Raw genomic sequence first — 18,164 nt, forward strand, 5'->3', positions numbered from 1 at the left:
AGCTCCTCTCAAGGACTCAGGCCAGCCCCACATCACCCTCTCAAGGGCTTCCTCTTATAGGCACCCTAGATGGCTTCCTTGTTCCTTGACGGGCAGAAGGGAAGGAAGGCCAACTAAGGATGGTACGGGGACTTAGGACACCTCTTAATCTTGGAAAGCTTGGCTTCCTCCACAAGGATGTACTCTTTCAGAGACTGCACCAGCTCTTTCTCTGCATAAATCAGGTCAGTCATGTGCCCTGCAAGGGAGAGAAGAAAGGCACCAGTGAGAACAGATGAGGGATGTCCAGCCTCCTTCCTTGGGGCACAGAATAGCAGCACAGAAGCAAGTCTCCTGGGATAAGAACATGTCAGCTCTCTGGGGATCATGGGGACTTGGAGTTAAAGGGGGCCTAGGCACTCATGGGGTCCTATCTCCCAACTTCAGGAAGAAAGAGGCAGAGGCACCAAGGGGATGTTTGAGATAAGTGCACTGGATGTCATTCAAGAAGCAGCCCTAAATCTCATTCTCCGACTGTTACATAGCTGGTCATGACACTGGGGCATGGATATCCTGGGGGCTCACTACAGGATAAAAACCTCTGAACTTTAGGTCAGAAGGATAAGAAAAGCTTGATCCTCAGGATACAAAGGATTTGCTGCTCAGAACCACTCTCTGGTCCATGGGCAAGGTGGTCAAAAAGACCAGAGAGCCCAAGTGCAGCCTGCACTTCCCAGGAAGAAAGACCCAATTCAGACATCTGGCTCCCTGAACACAGATCATTGGGATCTTATAGGGGAAAACAGCAACTCTGCCAGTTCCACTCTCCTCAGAACTGGCCAAAACCAGTAGTTAAGGCTATTCCACTCTAAATGAGAACAGGCTGCAGCCAGAGACATCCGTGGCATGTGAGCCAAGGTGTCAGGGAGACGACAGTCCTGTTGGCACGTACCAATAGAGGTGAAGAATTCAGCCTGCACACAGCTCAGGACACCAAACCAGGCCATCAGCAATGCAGACACCCAGAGTTTCATGGTCACAGAGGGAAGTGTCTGAAAGGCATTCAATGACAATCACTGGATCAACAAAGTGAAAAAGACTAATTTAGGTGAGGAGACATATAGGCATGTACACATATATGCAGTTAATCAAACATACCAAAATCCTGGCCTAGCACACAGAAGCTAAAAAGGACAAACAGCAGAAAGAACAAAGAGCATGCAGCCAGTGATGTGTGCTCAATTCTGGTCCCTGCTCTGGGAAGTCATGTGCCCTATGGAGAGAGCCCATCCTCTCAACTCCCAGCAACCACCTGTACCATGAGAAGGCAGAATCACAGTGGGGTACAGTCAGCTCTGGTTCCAATGGTCTGTCAGTCCAAGATTCTGGCCCACTCCTTCTTATTTCACAGACTGCTGTTTGTTTCTATCTTACCTTCCAACACATATGCCAGGACAGTGCCAGGTTTTGGGGAACCAGTCCCTGCCCACAAGGAGGCAACAGTATACGACAGACAATAACAGAAAGATAATTTGACACAATATCCTCCAGGGTACCAACACCCAAACTAAGGTGTACAACAGATGGCCAGCCAGAAGAGGAATAAAACTAACCCTTGTCAGTCTGCACCTGCCAGAGAAAGAGCAGTCAGAGGAGACAGTCTCCTAGGCAGACAGTGTTCTTCCTGTAGTAAGGCTCCTTGGCAGACACTGTTCTCACTGGCCCGTCACCATTCATTCACAAATATTTACTGAAGACCCGCAGATGCCAGGCACTGATCTAGGCACTCAGGATACAAAAATGAATATGCCACACATGGCCAAAACCCCAGGCTGGGCTGCTGACATGGGAAAGGGGCCAGCTACTGTCTTCTCATCAGCCCAGAAATAGGCACAACCTGAGACAAACCCCACTGGCAGTAAACCTCAGTCCACAACAGAAGCTTCAGATACCGTCTCCCAGCTCAGCCATGCAGCCTAGACTGTGCTGGAGGATTACCACCCATCTGTACCCCAGCTCTGCCGGTCTTCTTCCTGCCCTGCTTTTGAGCACCCCACTGGAGTGCTCAAATGGAAATTGACTACGACAAAACAAGCAAAACAAAGGAAATACAAATGCTTCCCCAAAAAAAACATAAGCCTTATCTGACAGAATTCGAACTCTAAGCTAATGCCAGTTCATCAATTTTTTGCCCGCCATACTTGATTAGACACACAGCACACCCACCATTCCTCATCTTACTCTTTCAGGAGAAATGCTAATCCATTGAGATTCCAGGTTAGGCTCAGAAAAGGCCAACCACAACTCCCATCTGCAAATGGATCCTCTATCAGAAGGAAAGCATAAGTGAATGGCCCCATGTGTTCATGCCTATGCCAAATGTCTGCAGAGCTGACAGTCTTCCTGTCATAGTCTAGGTGTGGGGGTCCCAAGACACACAGGACAATTATCTTCCAACCTGGAACCTGCTGCAGGGTAGGGCGTATTGTGCTAAGGGGTCCATTAGGGAGTTAGAGCAGCAGAAGACAGCAAGTCATCAAGAGAAAGTGAGTAAGCGTGGGCTTGCCCTGAAGCAGAGTCCAGGCCCTCCTGGTTCTAGCCACAGGTCTGCTCCAAGGCCTTACTATACTGTCTTCTCTATCCCAGGATTTCTCTCTTGCTTACAGAAGCCCCTTATACCTAAGGGATTGGGTATCTGTTCCTTTTTCCTCAAAAGGCTTGACTGGCTCAGGCTCAGCACCTTCTGTATGTATGTAGGGAGGGGACAGTGAAAACATAGAGCTGGGAGGATGTATCTGTGAACAGAAAGGGACCAGCTGACTGCTCCTCAGAGCTGGGGTGGTGGGAGAACAGGGCCCAGGCAGGTTCCAAACCAGACATGGTTGGAAGTGGGGAACCCAGCATCTCTCCCCAGGTGTGTCTCCAGTTGCAGTTGCATACCTTTTTAGAGGCCAGATAAATTCCAGGGAAGAAGTCTGTCCATTCCTTTCAAATCATTCTGCTCCTATCATCTATGGTTCATACCTCACAACACTCAGGGAAAAGCCAGGTTTCTTCATTACATGAATACCAGCTGTGATTTCTCTGGAATGTGCGACCTGGCTTAGACTGAGCCCATTCTTGAATCTCAGCCTGGAGGCAGAGCCTCAAAGAATCACAGATGGGGTTTGGGAAGAGCCTCAAAGAATCACAGGTAATTACAGATGACTTACTTACCAAGAGCCTGCAAAGTCTTGCTCTGGTGGGAGAAGGGGATAACTAACTCTGCTAGCCTGGACAGCTGGACACCTCCAAGCAGCAGCTCCCAGACTACCACATCAACACTGACATCTCTGGCAGGGGTACTCTGGAGCCCTACCCCATTTCTCCCAAGCCTGGGGCCCTTAACTCAAAAGGATCTGTACAAAAAGTCCTCTAATTAGAGTCAGATTGGGAAGAGGAAGCATCCAAGAGGGACTGTGCCCCACAATGTGGGAAAGGCCAACCTCCATCCCATCTCATAACTATGCCCACAGCTTGCTTAAGACAGAGTAGGTTAAAGTATGTGTACCTGCTGAGTGCCCCTACAAAGCGTCCAGTGCTGCCAAAAGCCCTCCCAGAAACCCTCAATATCCAACTGGAATAAGTCTGGAGGTGAACAATGTCAAACCCACTTTTATGAAAAACAAAGTGACATCTTGAGCAGAAAACTAATACTGAGTTTTATCTGTGCTGAATCCAGAGTTTAGAACAGTGTCTGTCCCATATCAGGAACACAACAAAAAATACTTCACCACAGACTTGTTCAAATTAGGAAACTACAACAATAGAAGATTTTACATTTCTTCTATACAATGAGTTTTTACGGAGTATATTAAGAATGAATACTATGTATCAACATGGAGAGATCTAAGCATACTGTTAAGTGAGAAAAGTGGGCCCCAAATAATATGCACTCTATAATTCCATTTTTGTAAGGAAAAATTAATGTATGTGTGTATATAGAGAGATGCAAGAAAAGAGTCATACACCTGGCTATATCGTGGTGAAATAATTTCTTTTTATTTTTATGCTTGTTTCTCTTTCTACAAGAAATTCCATAGCAATTTGTAAAATTATTTTATCATATGCTTAAAATGTAAAGAAAACAAAGCAGGCCCTTCTCAAACAGACTCCAAACGGGCCCTGCCATCCCCAGTGTTTGGACCCCCACAGGGAAGTCCTGCAAAACCTGCCAACATCCCAGCAACAGTGATTCACCCATCAGGCGACTGGCACTGTTTCTAAACACAGGGCAATTCCAAGACATACAACCAGAGGTCCTACCAAACCTGAACTTTGGAAAAGACATTTACAATCTGGCCAAATGGCCATGAAAAGATGTTTCCAGCTGCAAACCAGCAGCGTCCTTAGCTTCTCTCCTTACCTCATCAGGCAGAACCTCTGCCAAGCTCCCAGCTGCAACCCAAATGCAACAGCCTGAGTTTTAACATTGTATTTAACAGCCTAGAGACAGAACATGAGCTTGCTGAGAACAAACTGGTCTTGCTTGGCACTGAACAAGAAGCTGCCTGCCTTCTGTGAAGGGGGAAAACCTAACTGGACATGGCTCCCCGCTGCCTCCAACTCTAGGATAACAGGGCTGAAAGGACCTGTGTGTTCAGCCTAAGAGGATCCAGAGGCTCCAGGAGACCCTGCCACCAAAGCACGTGGATGTCCATTCAGGCCCATAAGCTGCTGCCACAGCAGCCTAGGCAAGTATGGGGGGGCAGCCTAGGCAAGTATGGGGGGGTACCCTACTCTCCTTAGCCTCAGTCATCACCCTGATCTGAGCCACCCCTAACTTCCCCTACAGGCATCCTGGCCCCCACTACACTGGCCTCTCCACATGTCATCTGGCCTTCATCCCACCTCTGCTCTACAAAGTAGCCAGCATGATTTATCAAAGCCCTCCTTTGGCTCTCTACTGCCATCAGGATAAAGTTCAAACTCTTTAGCCCAAAGGGTCCTTTTGACTGTGTGACCAGGCCCTGCTGCCCTCTCCAGCCTCATCTCACCATGCCAGGTTTCATATCTTCAACAACTACTTTATGTGAAAAAATATTCTCCTTCACCAAGAACCTAATAAAGCCAAAATGTTTATCTGTATCTATCCACATACTTTCTCTGTCTGGTACCTGAACAGTGGTTGACTTCCACTTCCCCACCTGGGTACGATCAACACCACAAAGTCTTGCTTCAGTAACTAGACAATGAAGTAGCAGAGAAGGCTGTTAAAACTGACACGCAAAAGCCAAGTTGGGTTTTCAGTCACAGTCTTGGCAGAGACTTGGCAGTCTGGATGAGACTAACTCATAAAAGGGAACTACACTTGAGGATAAAATCCATATACCACTATATTGGATGCATCTTACATCCCACCTTGCAACCTCTTGGTCTCACCCGTCTCCCAGGTCCCAGGGTATTTACTTTGCCTCAGCCCAGTGGAGGAGACTATCCAGGCCCACGCCAGAATCTCTGGCTCCTCTCACTATCTCCAGACTCTGTTGAAGTACCAGACTGGCCTCCCCAGTGGCTACCACAGGGCCCTCATAGGGTAACCAAGTACATCTCTGTGCAGAGTAGCCAGCTTGCTAAAACACCACCTCCCATCCCTCCTTTATACCTCACTTTTTTCTTTTATTTTTTTGAGACAGTCTTGCTCTGTCGCCCAGGCTGGAGTGCAGTGGCGCAATATTGGCTCAATGCAACCTCCACTTCCCGGGTTCAAGGGATTCTCCTGCCTCAGCCTCTTGAGTAGCTTGGACTACAGGTGTGTGCCACCATGTCCAGCTAATTTTTGTATTTTTAGTAGACATGGGGTTTCACCATATTGGCCAGTTGGTATTAAACTCCTGACCTCAGGCAATCCACCCATCTCAGCCTCCCAAAGTGCTGGGATTATAGGCATGAGCCATCGCACGGTCCTGCACCTCCCTTTTGTTTTCCCTCACCCTGGCTGCCCTGCAATTACACCTTCCAATAAAGCATTAAGTACTTAAGCTCTGTCTCAGGCTATTTCCTGGGAACATAGTCTGAGATAAGCACTATTTGTTTCGAAAAATCTTTCATTTCTACTATCTAATTCTCACCCAAACCTTCTAAGCTAGATAACTACCTCCATTCCAGATATAAGATAGATACAAATGACAAACAGCTGAGGCTGAGAGAGGGTTTCCTACATATCTGACATCTGACAGCAAATCAATGACAGAACCAAGAGTCAAACCCAAAACACACTCTGCTAGATATTGCAGCCATCCAGTCCTACTCAGTAATCTGTTACCTTAAAGTGCAATGGACTCCCAAACAGGGGAGCCACACTTTGCCCAGGAAGAACATGCCTGCCCAGGTTAAGGACTTTATCATGGGTTACACCAAAGGTTCATAAAGCAGGTCCATGACATCCCTGGCTGGATCTCGCCAGAGGGAGGAACGCAACATGGACCCAGAAAACAGCAACATGGTCCCTTAAGTTCAGATGGGCAGTCACTCCTACCTTAGACATGACAGCACTCACAAATAACCAGCCAGTCCAGCTCAGGGCAAGGAAGTACAGTCAAATGGATAGGCACACCTGCCCTAGGGTCAGACATACTAAGAGTTAAACCCCAGTTCTATACCACTTCCCGGCTTTGTGACCTTGGACAAGTTATAGGATTCCTCAGTTTCCCCATGTATATAATAGAGACAATACTAGGACCTATATCTCATAGGGCTGTTGGAGGACTGAATGTGATGACAGATGTTGGCAGATAGCCCCGCACTAGGCATAATTTATGTCAATCATTAGTACCAAGGGCACCAGAGAAACATCAGTGGACCTGAGGCAGCCAGCTGCCCAGCCCAAGTCAGCTGATTCCTGGGTGAGAAAGAAGGTCCAGACTAGGGGACAGTGAAGATGCAAACAAGGCAGAAATTGGGCGATCTCCACGTCCCAGGAGCACCACAAGGGATGAAACATTTAATTCAGGAGAGACTGGAATCAGGTATAATGTAGTACATTGATCATTAGGGGATAACCCTGGAACTGGTCAATCACTGGCTCTAAAGCTCATCAAGCAATGTTCTCTAGCAAAAGGCGGGGGATTGGACCAATACTCTAGGAACTCACACACTTATATGCCTCTGACCTGCTCATTCCAGGCTCCTACAAGTACCCAGGCCTGAGGATCTCCACTACACCCTGGCCCTCAGAGTGCCAGGTACAAAACAGGCCACACTCTAAACAAGCACTTCCTGAAAGGTACAGAGCAGATGCTGGCCTGTTACCAGGCTCAGATAGATTCCATCTGAGCTGGAGAGCACTCTACCCAAATACTTAACCCTCTGCCCTGCAATGACACCAGCTGAACAAGAACTCTCTTCTAGGGCTCCAGTAAATCATCCAGACTTTTCATTCCCTTCTGCTCTGAGAAAAAAAAAACAACTGTCTTTCTATCCCTCATTCCATGTCCGTAACACAAAGCCCACAGACCACAGGACCTTCCAGCCCTCTTTGCTCTAGGACAGGCTGATGTCTTACCCTAAGGAACTTCAAATATCCAAATTGCTAGATGTGAGCAACTTTCCCGAAGTTTAACTCTCACTCCAGCACTCTGCTGGGCTTGCATGTACTTGCATCACAGCTTTTCCTGCCAACTTCCATCTGCATAATAGTAAACTCTTGACAGACCCCAGGAGCCAGGGACACACCTCCTAGCCCTCTGCACACTATCAGCCAGCGTGGCCACAAATCAGCCAAGGCCTTGCTTCCAGTCTCAGACCCTCCCAAGGATGTGGGAGGGCAGAGTGAAAAAGGGAGGCCTTCTTAGGAAATGAGGAGACCCTAGATTCCCTCAACCGACTCATTCCTCAGAGCTGCACCCACGTAGTCTCTTCCTTTGATGAGCACTCACGGCCGGGCTCCTCCCCTGGCACACGGCCAGCTGCCAATATGAAGCAGCAATCTCAGAGTACGAGCTACCCACAGGCAAGAATAGTGCCTCAGCCACCTCCTCTCTCTCGTCCCTCATTCCAGCCCCAGGCACGCTCCAGTCAGAAGCCAAACAGGCAGAAGGCACTCAAGGGATGAACTGAGATCAGCTGGGGCCAGTCTAAACCAGTGACTAAGTAAGCACTGTCTAGAGTACCCCAATGCAGAGCTTTCGACAGGATACAAGGGCCTATCACATGCCACAGACAATGCCTCAGCTAAGCTGTCACCAAGTCTGCCTGCTGAGCTCTCAGAGAACTAGGGTGATCCAGTATGACAGCATCTTTGGAATAAGGCCCCCAGCCAACTCACTCCATCCTTGCTACGTGGCTTCATTGACTGGGCCACACAGTGGACACTCAGCTGTGTAAGAACAAGGAGGCCCTAAAAGAAAAGAATTCAAAGACCAAACATTTTGTGAGTGGGGAGAAGCAAACAGAGAGACTGAGCGCTGAGGCCCAGAACCACAGTGAGAGCCTGCACCTTGGACACTTCAGGGGCAGTTTAAGTACAAGCCAAAGGAAATCCTAGTTCATTTAACAGAGACTAAATTATGGAACCTGTTAATGTCAGATGAGACACAGGCTGAAAACAAGCAGCAGACCCCAAAAACATCCTATAAATTCTTAGGAGGACAACGGATCTCTACAAAGTCTGGGACATTTAAGAATGCCCCAAGCTACAATGTAACGGACTCCAGCCCTTGCTCTTAGGACAGGATTTCCTACAAGAGGGCTGGGGCTGTGAGGCCCCAGGTAGTCTATATCAAGAAGCACAAATCTCGGGTGCCACTCTACAGCAACAGACAACAGTCTCAGTCTTGGGAGGGATCCCAGTGCTCTCCTGCACCATCTCTCTCTCTTTTTTTTTTTTTTTTAAGATGGAGTCTCGCTCTGTCTCCCAGGCTGGAGTGCAGTGGCGCGATCTCAGCTCACTGCAACCTCTGCCTCCCGAGTAGCTGGGACTACAGGCGCGCACCACCATGCCCGGATAATTTTTTGTATTCTCCTGCACCATCTTAAAGGGTCAAATAGAATACAAAGGCCAGGGACCCACCTGGGCTGCCCAGCAATACCTGAGGCAGGAAGTGCCCTGATCCAGGCTCCTGCTGCGAGGGTCAACTGGGCATCTTACACATGCAGGGCACCGTACCAGGCACGTCATCTCACTCCAGGGTCTTATAGACAGCGTCCGTGAACAGCTATCCCCTACAGTGTTCCTTCCCCATCACCTTGCTTCCACTACAAGGCCATAAGGAATGGCATTGGCCAAGGTCTCTGCTCCCACTCACATAGGCTGTTCCTCTGTCCACGCTGCCCTTTTGCCAGCCTTCCTCTGACCACTCCAGCTCATGGGTCACCTCCTCCGGGAAGTCCTCTGGCCAGAGGCAGTCAGTGCTCTACCAAGTACCCACTGCCCGCATTCCCTTCCAGCACAGCGCTCACCACACTGCTCTGGGCCAGGACCTTCCCGCTCTTCCAATCCGCCTGTCCCACTGGGTTAGCAACTGCTTGCGGTTTCTGGCACACAGAAGGGTCCCGTTTGTTGAATTAGTTAACGAATTATCACGGGTCTCCGCAGCTGCCAAGGAAAAACAACGCTGGTTCCACAAGGATGTCTGGGGGAGAAAAGACTTTCTGATCCAATGGCCCATCTAATGGGCTCCAAGCTGGACCCTGCCCGGACAAGACCTCGGACTCCCAGACCTTGGGAGGGTGCAGAACGGGCTTAGCCAATATGAAGAGGCCCCTCAGGGCCAGGCGGACGCCGCGCCCCCGCTCCCAACAGCCGGCAGCCCGGGGTCAGGCCGCCACTTCCCGGGAGCCTGACAGGGAAGAGCGGCCAAGTTCCCAGCCCCGCCCGACCGCCGAGGGAACTGCACGAAGGGCGCCGCTGACCTCACCACCCTGAGCTCAGGAAGGCTTGCGGGCGGCGGGACAGGAACCCAGACGGGTGCAGAAACAGGGCGGAGGGTGCAGAAACAGGGCGGAGGGTGCAGGGTTGCGGCCCGGACTGCGCTGCTGGCGGCTAGCGGCGCGACCCCCGGCCCCGGCCTCTAACTCTCAGCCCCGCGCGGGCAGAACGCACCGCCTGGCGACCCCAGCCCGCGCCGCAGCGCTGGGGATGATCTGGCGGCTGAGCGGACGGGGCGCTCACCTGGACACTCGCAGCTCCCTGCGTTTCCAGAACCTCCCGCGGCGTCGCCCGGTCAGCTCGGCGCCTCCTCCCTTGGCGACTCCGCCTCCGGCAGCGGCTGGGGCTCCGCCCACTTGAGCCGCCGCCACGTCCCCACCTCACGCTCCACACGCCTTCCTGCGTCCTGGTCCCCAGCTCCGGGGGCTCCGGCGGGGTTCGCCGTCCTCTGCGACCCCTGGGAACGCCCAGGCTACCCGGCCTCGCGGGAGCAGGAGCCGGAGCCGGAGCCGGAGCTGGCCGCCCGCGCCCTTCATGCCGGCCGCAGCCCACCGCACGTACTCCGCGCCCGCCTGGCTTTGGCGCCCCCCACCTGCGGGCCTTGGCCCGCCCTCCTCCCCAGCCCCTGGGCGCCTGGAGAGGTCGCCACGACCCGATCCCCGCGCCGGGGCTGTAGGGAGAGCGTCCCTGGAGGCTGACGGATTTCCCTGCCTGCGCTCATGCCCATTGCCTGGGGGGCCCTGCCGGGTACACGGGCCCCTTCTTCCCAGCACCACCACAAGGAGGCTGTTACGGGAGGCTGGGGTCACCCCGGCTAGGAACTGGGTATCAGGAGAGGAGGCAAGTGGAGAAGACCCTGAGGAAGACTAGGGACCTGGGGCCCACCCCCTGGAGACCAAGATTGGGAGGCCCATTCCCAGGGCCGAGCTCCCAGTGGGTTTCAGAGAGTCCTGGGCTCTGGTCCAGGCAGTCCTGATGGCATGTGCAGGGGTGATGGATTGATGAGAAGGGGGCTCATCAAAGACTGGGTGGGGGCGGAGGCGGGGGGGGCGGTAACAACCTGGGGCACACTGGGTTGCCCAAACCCTTCTTTATGCCGTGGGCCAAAAAGAGTGGACACCTGGTTCAGCCAATCCAGTCTAGAAGGGAATAAGGACAGAGATGCAGCAAACCTCAGCCTGAGCGGGAGGAGGCCCTGGCGGCCAGGCAGGTTCCCACGCCTGCTCTGTGAACCTTCCTCTCATGAATGAGGGGAAGCACGGTCTGAGAATCTCATCAGGGAGCAAGCCCAGAGCGGGAGATGCCCAGCCTCCGCCCAGGCCCAGTGTGGATATTCCCTGTGGCACACGGGCCAGGCAGGCGGCCCAGACCTGGGGAAAGCAGGAGCACGCACATGGAAATATACATAAAACATGGGTGAGCCACTGTTCCTGCCTGCGTCAGCCACCGGCTCGAGCCGGGCTAAAACCACACAAACCCTCCTGCATCTGCTACATCCACAGAAGCTTCCTTCCATCTCCTGCCCCTTCTCAGGAGTTTGCCCCATGGATCATCCCTTTTCTCTCCTGAAGGCTCAACTACCCGCTCTCAACTGGATCTTTCCCATTGGCCTATAAATGTGTTCAAGCCTCTACTATGGGAACAAAACCCTCATTCGACCCCACTGAGTGTCTCTGTTCTCAACCGCAGCAGAATTTCTTGAAAGAGCTGTCTCCCCATCCTCACATCTCTCCCACTCTTCAGGCCCTAAAAGAGCTGTCTCTCCCACTCTTCAGGCCCTGCAGTCAGCCTTCTAGCTCCCTAACAGCACCAAACCAGGTCTCAATAAACTATAGCCTCCAATCTCTAAATTCAACGGCTGTTCTTCAGACCTCATCTGCCAGGGCCCTGAGCAGTGTCTGACACCCAGCGATGACCACAGCCCCTCTGGAACACTGATTTCCCTTGGTTTCCCCTCGTCCTCTCTGGCCACCTCTGCTCAAGCTTCTTCAGCAGCCTCTCCCCATTAGTAAAGTTTGGGGGTTCCTCAAAACTCAGGTCTAGGCTTTCCACTTCTCACTTCTCTTTACACACAGGTGACACAAATTTCTCTTTACCCTTATCCTTACTGCTGAACCCCAGATTCATATAACTCACTATTCAGTGTACATCCCCACTTGAGTGTCCACAGGCACCTCAATGGCAACATGTCCAACACAGAGTTCTTGTTCTCCCCCACATCTTCCCCCTCCACACATCCTGTCTTTACTGCTGTACTGAAGGAGATACTTCCCATCAGTTACCTAACCAGAAGCCTGGGAGTCATACTTGGCAGCTCTCTCTCCCTCATCCCCAGACCCTATTTACCTATATCCCAAGTCTGTTCAATTTTACCCCTAAATCTCCCTCTAATCCACCCACTTCTCTCCATCTTTTTCACATGAGTGATGGCAACACTTTCCTGACTGGCTGCTCCTCCATTTTTGTTCCCTCTCATCTCTCCTTCACTACAACCATGATGATCTCAAAATGCAGATCTGAGCCCATTACTTGCAGCTGGGAAATTGCATTGATCTTGAGAAACATCGAAAAGTGGTTTATAAGGTTCCACATGGTTTGGCCTCTGCTCACTTCTGTAACCACATCGAACTTCCTCCAGTCTCTCTAACTGGCCATTCCCCCTCCCCACCCCAGACCTTTATACATGCTGTTCCTTCTGTCTAGAAAAAAATTTTCCCTACCTGATTAAAACCTTCAGAATCCTTCAGATTCCCTCAGAGGCAGAGAGATTTTCCTTACTTCCCTGAGTAGGTCAAAACCTCCCATAACAGACCAGGCACGGTGGCTCATGCCTGTAATCCCAGCACTTTGGAAGGCTGAGGCGGACGGATCACCTGAGGTCAGGAGTTCGAGACCAGCATGACTGACATGGTGAAACCCCACCTCTACAACAATACAAAAATTAGCTGAGCATGGCCAGGCGTGGTGGCTCACACCTGTAATCCCAGCACTTTGGGAGGCCGAGGTGGGTGGATCACGAGTTCAGGAGATTGAGACCATCCTGGCTAACATGGTAAAACCCCGTCTGTACTAAAAATACAAAAAATTAGCCAGGTGTGATGGCGCATGCCTGTAGTCCCAGCTGCTCGGGAGGCTGAGGCAGGAGAATGGCGTGAACCTGGGAGGCAGAGCTTGCAGTGAGCCACGCATGATGGCGGGTGTCTGTAATCCCAGCTACTAGGGAGGCTGAGGTGGGAGAATCACTTGAACTCAGGAGGCAGAGGTTGCAGTAAGCCAAGATCGTGTCATTGCACTTCAGCCTGGGTGACAAGAGCAAGACTGTGTCTCAAAAAACACACACAAAACCTCCCGTAACAGCTTCTCGTGTCCGTATGTGCTTCATAACACTTGCCACAGTTGATAAAATTGAACGATCGCTTGGGTGACGTCTTCCCCCACTGGCCTGGGAGGTCTGGAAGTACATAAACTATGCATGCATTTGTCCATTGCCATTTTCCCACCACCAAACTGGGCTCAATATTTGCTAACTCCTTGAATGGACGGATATGTCCACAATACCTTGCTCCACACTGTAGGATTTAGTCTCCAAAGGCATGAGTAAGACCTCCGCAGGGTCTTGGAGTCCTGGCAGCTCAGTACCACAGCATTGGTCAGATATCCTCCTAAAAATCTGCGGCCTTGAGAAAGGGCGGGACTTCTGAGGATCATGTCTCGTTGGTCTTCCTGCCTTGCAGGAAGTGGCCATTCATTTGTTTTTATATTCCTTTTCCTCTACCTGCCTCCACCCAGAAGATACCATTTCTGACCTCTGCCTTTGTGGCCTCACTTTCACCACTCAGCCCTTAACATAAGGCCCTCAGACTCCATCTGGGATCCTGATCTATTCATTTCCTGGGGTTGCCACAACAAATTACCATGAACTAGGTGGCGTAAGTCAACAGAAGTTTATTCTCTCGCAGTTCTGGAGGCCACGAGTCCAAAATCAAAATGTTACTAGGGTGTGCTCCCTCTGAAGGCTCTAGGGGCAAACCACTCCTTGCCCCTTCCAGCTCCTGGTGGCTCAGGAGTTCCTTGGCTTGTGGCTATATCACACGAATCTCTGCCTCCATCTTCACCTGCCCTTCTCCTCGGTGTGTGCATCTTCTGCCCTTCTGTTTCTTATAAAAATAACTGTCATTGGCTGTAGCGTCTACCCAGGTAATCCAGGGCAGATTGGGAGGTCTTCCCAGGTAATCCAGGGAGGTTTGGCACTGAAGCCTCCCTGAATGCTGATGACTCTTGTAGGCCCTGGAACCACTGCAACAGCTGCCCTAATAACCTGTAACTTAATAATATCTGTAAGGTCCATTTTTCCAAATAAGGTCACATTCACAGGATCCAGGTAGTAGGACATGAATGCAATTTGGTGGGGTTTGGGGGCACCATTTAATCCACTACATTTGACATTCCTCCACGCCCTCAAAGGCTTCTGGACCCATGTAAATCTATCACTCAGTTTTGAATCTCCAGCCTGGGTCCACTCCAGACCCACATCGTCACAGCCTTTTCTTTGTGGCCACTTGATAAGTGAACTCATTATCTCATGTAGGGTCCCCCAGGTTCCCCCACTTTTTTCTCTCTCCTGACAAATACCAAATGCCTTGACCACTCTATGACCCAGACAGCCAAAGGTTTTTTCCTGTAGGCTTGAGCCCAAGCTGGGGCCTTAAACATTCCCAGGCACTGATGAAGGTGTTTAGATTGTTGCCTGAAACACTGAAAGAAACTAGCCCCCACCCTGAGCCAAATTCCTTAAAATCTCATATAAATTCCATACCCAGACCCCCCTTGCAGCAGGCATACCTAGATAGAACATCCCTGTCTCGCTGTCTGCCTAGAGGATGTACTGCAGCCCCCTCAGAGACCGAGAAATTTCCCTAATAAATGCTTTGGACTGATCACCCTGGCATTTAGTGCTACTTTCTTTGGAATCCCAACCATTTCAGGATGGTTTGGGGTAGTCCCGTATGGGGACCCCCCTGCCACTGTTTTTGGGGCATCTCCAGCTGCAGGTTCAGCCAGGATGAAACATCTCCCCCATACCACAGCCCACACCACCCAAACTGCTTCTGCTCCAGCATTTCCTACATCTCAGCAAATATCACCATCTCCCAGTCACTTCCCTTTTCTTTCCCACTGCATGCCCACCCTGGAGATCTTACCAGGTGGATCTCTCTCAGTTCACTTACTTCTCCCCAACCCTGCTGTCGCAGACCAAATTCAGAACACCACCATCTCTCACTTGGACAATCCATCCTAGCCCACTTTTCTACTCAGCTCCCTCTACCCTTACTCCATTACACAGGGAAGAATGACATTGTAACCATGTGATTCCCATCATGTTATTTCCGTATAGAACCTCTCGAAGGTATTCCATGGACCCAAGGGTAGACACAAATCTTGCCAATGCTGCCAATCCCCTTCATCCAGCCCTGATGGTCTCTCTTCTTATGCACAGCCTCAAGCTTGATGCTGCAGCCACTCCAGGCACTTTTCAGTTCCCTGGCCTTTGAATGTGTTATTCCTCCTGCCTAGAACACTCTCTTCCCAAAAGGTTGTTTCTTTCAAAAGGCTTTCTGGGTCTAGCCTGAGCCAGATCCTGCCATAGGCCCCAAAGCTCCTCATGGATGAGTTTCACACATGCTACCTGACCTCATTCAATGTCTACTTCATTTACCATTTGGCCCTCCTGGGGACTGCCTCTAACCTGTTCATCACTGTGTCTCCAGCTCTAGCATAGGGTCTGGCGCCCAGAGCCTAGACAGGAATTGGTGAACAAAAATACATGAATGAATGAGTGGACATTTCCACTATTGTGGCCTCTAGCAGACCTCATTGAGTACACCCAGTGTGTGTCACTTAATGAATCCACAACCATCTTTAACAGCCACACATCACAGCATGTTTTAGAGATTCACATCCCTTCTCCCCAAATCCATTGTATGAACAAAGCCATACCTCCCTTCTGGAACAGCTCTATGGTGTTCATTTATGCGTTCACTCAACAAACATTTGCTGATCACCAGTTGAGGTCAAGGCGGGTGATTCAGGGACCACACATATCAAAGGGGCTCTGTCTAGTATAAAAACTAGTAGATAAGCAGAGGCCCGCCCAGCAACTTTGTTTAGGGAGGGAAAAGCCCAAGCCTTTCCAGCTGGGAAAGGCTACTAGTAGGAGGTACTGCCTACCTAGACCTAGTCTTAGAGACCCTTCCCAGGCTCAAGATCAGGCATGGCCTATGACCTTTCACCCCAGCATGGCCAGGGCATTGCCAAATGAGGCTCTACCTCCATGCTGTCCCTAGGCAATATCCCTGGCCAATGGCTCCTTGAAGCAGTCTGGACTTGTCTGCCTGCCATCCCCACCCCGAAGGAAGAACCTGGTGTTTCCCCAGAAGGGATAGTAAAAACATCTGTGCTGGGCGGACAGGAAATTGGATGAATAGGAGGGTGGGTGTGGCATAGCCCTTAACTCTAAACAGGGGCCTCCTCAGCCTGCCCTGCGCCAGCCTCCTCCACTCCTACTTACCTGTGATCCCTGTTTTGGGGAAGGGGAATGGGGCAAGCTGCACTGCTTGGCACTGAAGCCTCCTTGAATGCTGATGACTCTTGCAGGCCCTGGAACCACTGCAGCAGCTGGAGGTCTGGTCAGGGTTTACAACTATCTGGCCTTCCATGGAATTTCCCAGAGCAAGGCCCTCAGGTTCAACCAATGCCACACAGAGGGCATTGTGTATGTGGATACATATCTGTATTCTTCGGTACATTCTGCATGCAGCTGTCCACTGGAGCCTTGAAACAATCCTCAACCCACCCTAGGTGCCTCCTCTTAGAGACTGAGGAAAGACCGAGTGTGTCTCAATTGGCCGGCGCTTTGACTCAAGGCCAAACACAGACAGCAAGAGGTTGCGGCTTGAGTGGGGCTACCTAGCAGTGGCCCTACTGCTTCTGAAATAGGGCCTATCCAGTAGTCTGGTCTTATAGCCTGGTGGTTGACCCTGGAAAAGGGAAAGATAATCTGGCAGAATCCCCAGAAGCCTGTGGGAACAGGCTGGGCAGGACCAAGTGTATCCCTAGAGAGTGCCCCCCTAATCCCTGGGCCCATCTGGTGGGTGCAAAAACCAAAGCAGGCTACAACTCTCCTACCAGTTGCCTCCCCCATGGACCCCTGCAACCCAAGACAAGCAGAGTCAGCAGTCAGGCTGAGCTGTCATTACAGGCATGCCAAGACCTTCAGGAACTGCAATTACCCAGCAAGTCCAGGGCAGGCCCCCCATGGTATAAAGAGTGAGCTTACACTACAACTTTCCTCCTCACTTCACCTCCATCCTTGGCAAGAGGCTCTGGACTAGTGCAAATGTCCAGAGGGCAGGAGTTAGCTAGGCATGGTGCTTGAAATCTGATATTTTGATGTATATACTATAAAGCACACTTTTAGAATTATTATTACAGTCCAGCAGCCACCCGTCCTTCCTTCCCCAGTCCTGACCCTATATTGGGGCTGGGTGGGGATTAGGGATAGGTGATGAGGTGAGGGTTAAGGATAGCTATTGGGCATCTGATGTAGCTACTATCTAAAAGGCTGAAAGTTCAGTGTTCTTAATGTTTTTTTCAGGCCTTGTTAAAATGTCAGGAAGCCAGTAGAGATAAGACCTATAAAAAGGTTAATAAAGCTAATAAAGGTTAAGTGAGGTCATAGAGGTGAAGCCTTACTTGAATAGGACTGGTGTCCTTATAAGAACAGGAGAGACAAGAGAGTTGTATCTCTCCACATTTGCACAAAGATGAGGCCATGTGAGGACATAGCAAGAAGGTGACCATCTACAAGCCAGGAAGACAGGCCTCACCAGGAACCTGCCCTGATGACACCTCAATCTTGGACTTCCGGCCTCCAGAACTACGAGAAAATGAATTTCTATTGTTTAAGCCACTCAGGCTGTGATATTTTGTTATGGCAGCCTTAGCACACTAATGCATCTCCCCAGTTTATTGTCACAAGCCTCCAAGGCCAAACCCTGGAAGCCCTTGACTGGGGAACAACGGTGGAGCAGACAGTAGGGGAGTAATAAGAAGTAAAGCTGCAGAGATCCCAGGGACAGATCACCTGACGCCTCATGGACCACAAAAAAGGATTTGGATGTGAGGCTGAAGACAAGGAGCAGACACCCCAGAGCAAAGGCAGGGGAGAAGCAGGATAAGATTTGGGATTTGGGAGAAACACCTTTCTACTGTGGGTGAG

The 18,164-nt window shown here is 50.8% G+C and overlaps 1 protein-coding gene across 12 annotated transcripts in view; it reads right to left on the reverse strand.

The window, feature by feature from the left end:
* P4HA2 (prolyl 4-hydroxylase subunit alpha 2) overlaps nucleotides 1-10,500 on the reverse strand; it is a 35,561-nt gene extending 25,061 nt beyond the window's left edge. Inside the window, exons 1-4 of one of the 12 annotated variants that reach the window (XM_054488383.2) lie at nucleotides 10,130-10,456; nucleotides 9,418-9,553; nucleotides 932-1,031; nucleotides 142-238 (exon numbers count right to left, since the gene is read on the reverse strand). In XM_054488383.2, the coding sequence (XP_054344358.1) occupies nucleotides 142-238; nucleotides 932-1,013 (179 nt within the window). In that variant the 5' untranslated portion in view covers nucleotides 1,014-1,031; nucleotides 9,418-9,553; nucleotides 10,130-10,456. Of the gene's footprint in view, nucleotides 1-141; nucleotides 239-931; nucleotides 1,032-9,263; nucleotides 9,591-9,870 lie in introns of all 12 variants that reach the window. The other 11 variants (XM_054488385.2, XM_063665487.1, XM_054488380.2 and 8 more) reach the window with 11 other exon arrangements.
* Nucleotides 10,501-18,164: the final 7,664 nt, after the last annotated feature.

The sequence above is a fragment of the Pongo pygmaeus genome, chromosome 4 (genome assembly GCF_028885625.2).
Source record: "Pongo pygmaeus isolate AG05252 chromosome 4, NHGRI_mPonPyg2-v2.0_pri, whole genome shotgun sequence".
Classification (NCBI taxonomy): domain Eukaryota; kingdom Metazoa; phylum Chordata; class Mammalia; order Primates; family Hominidae; genus Pongo; species Pongo pygmaeus.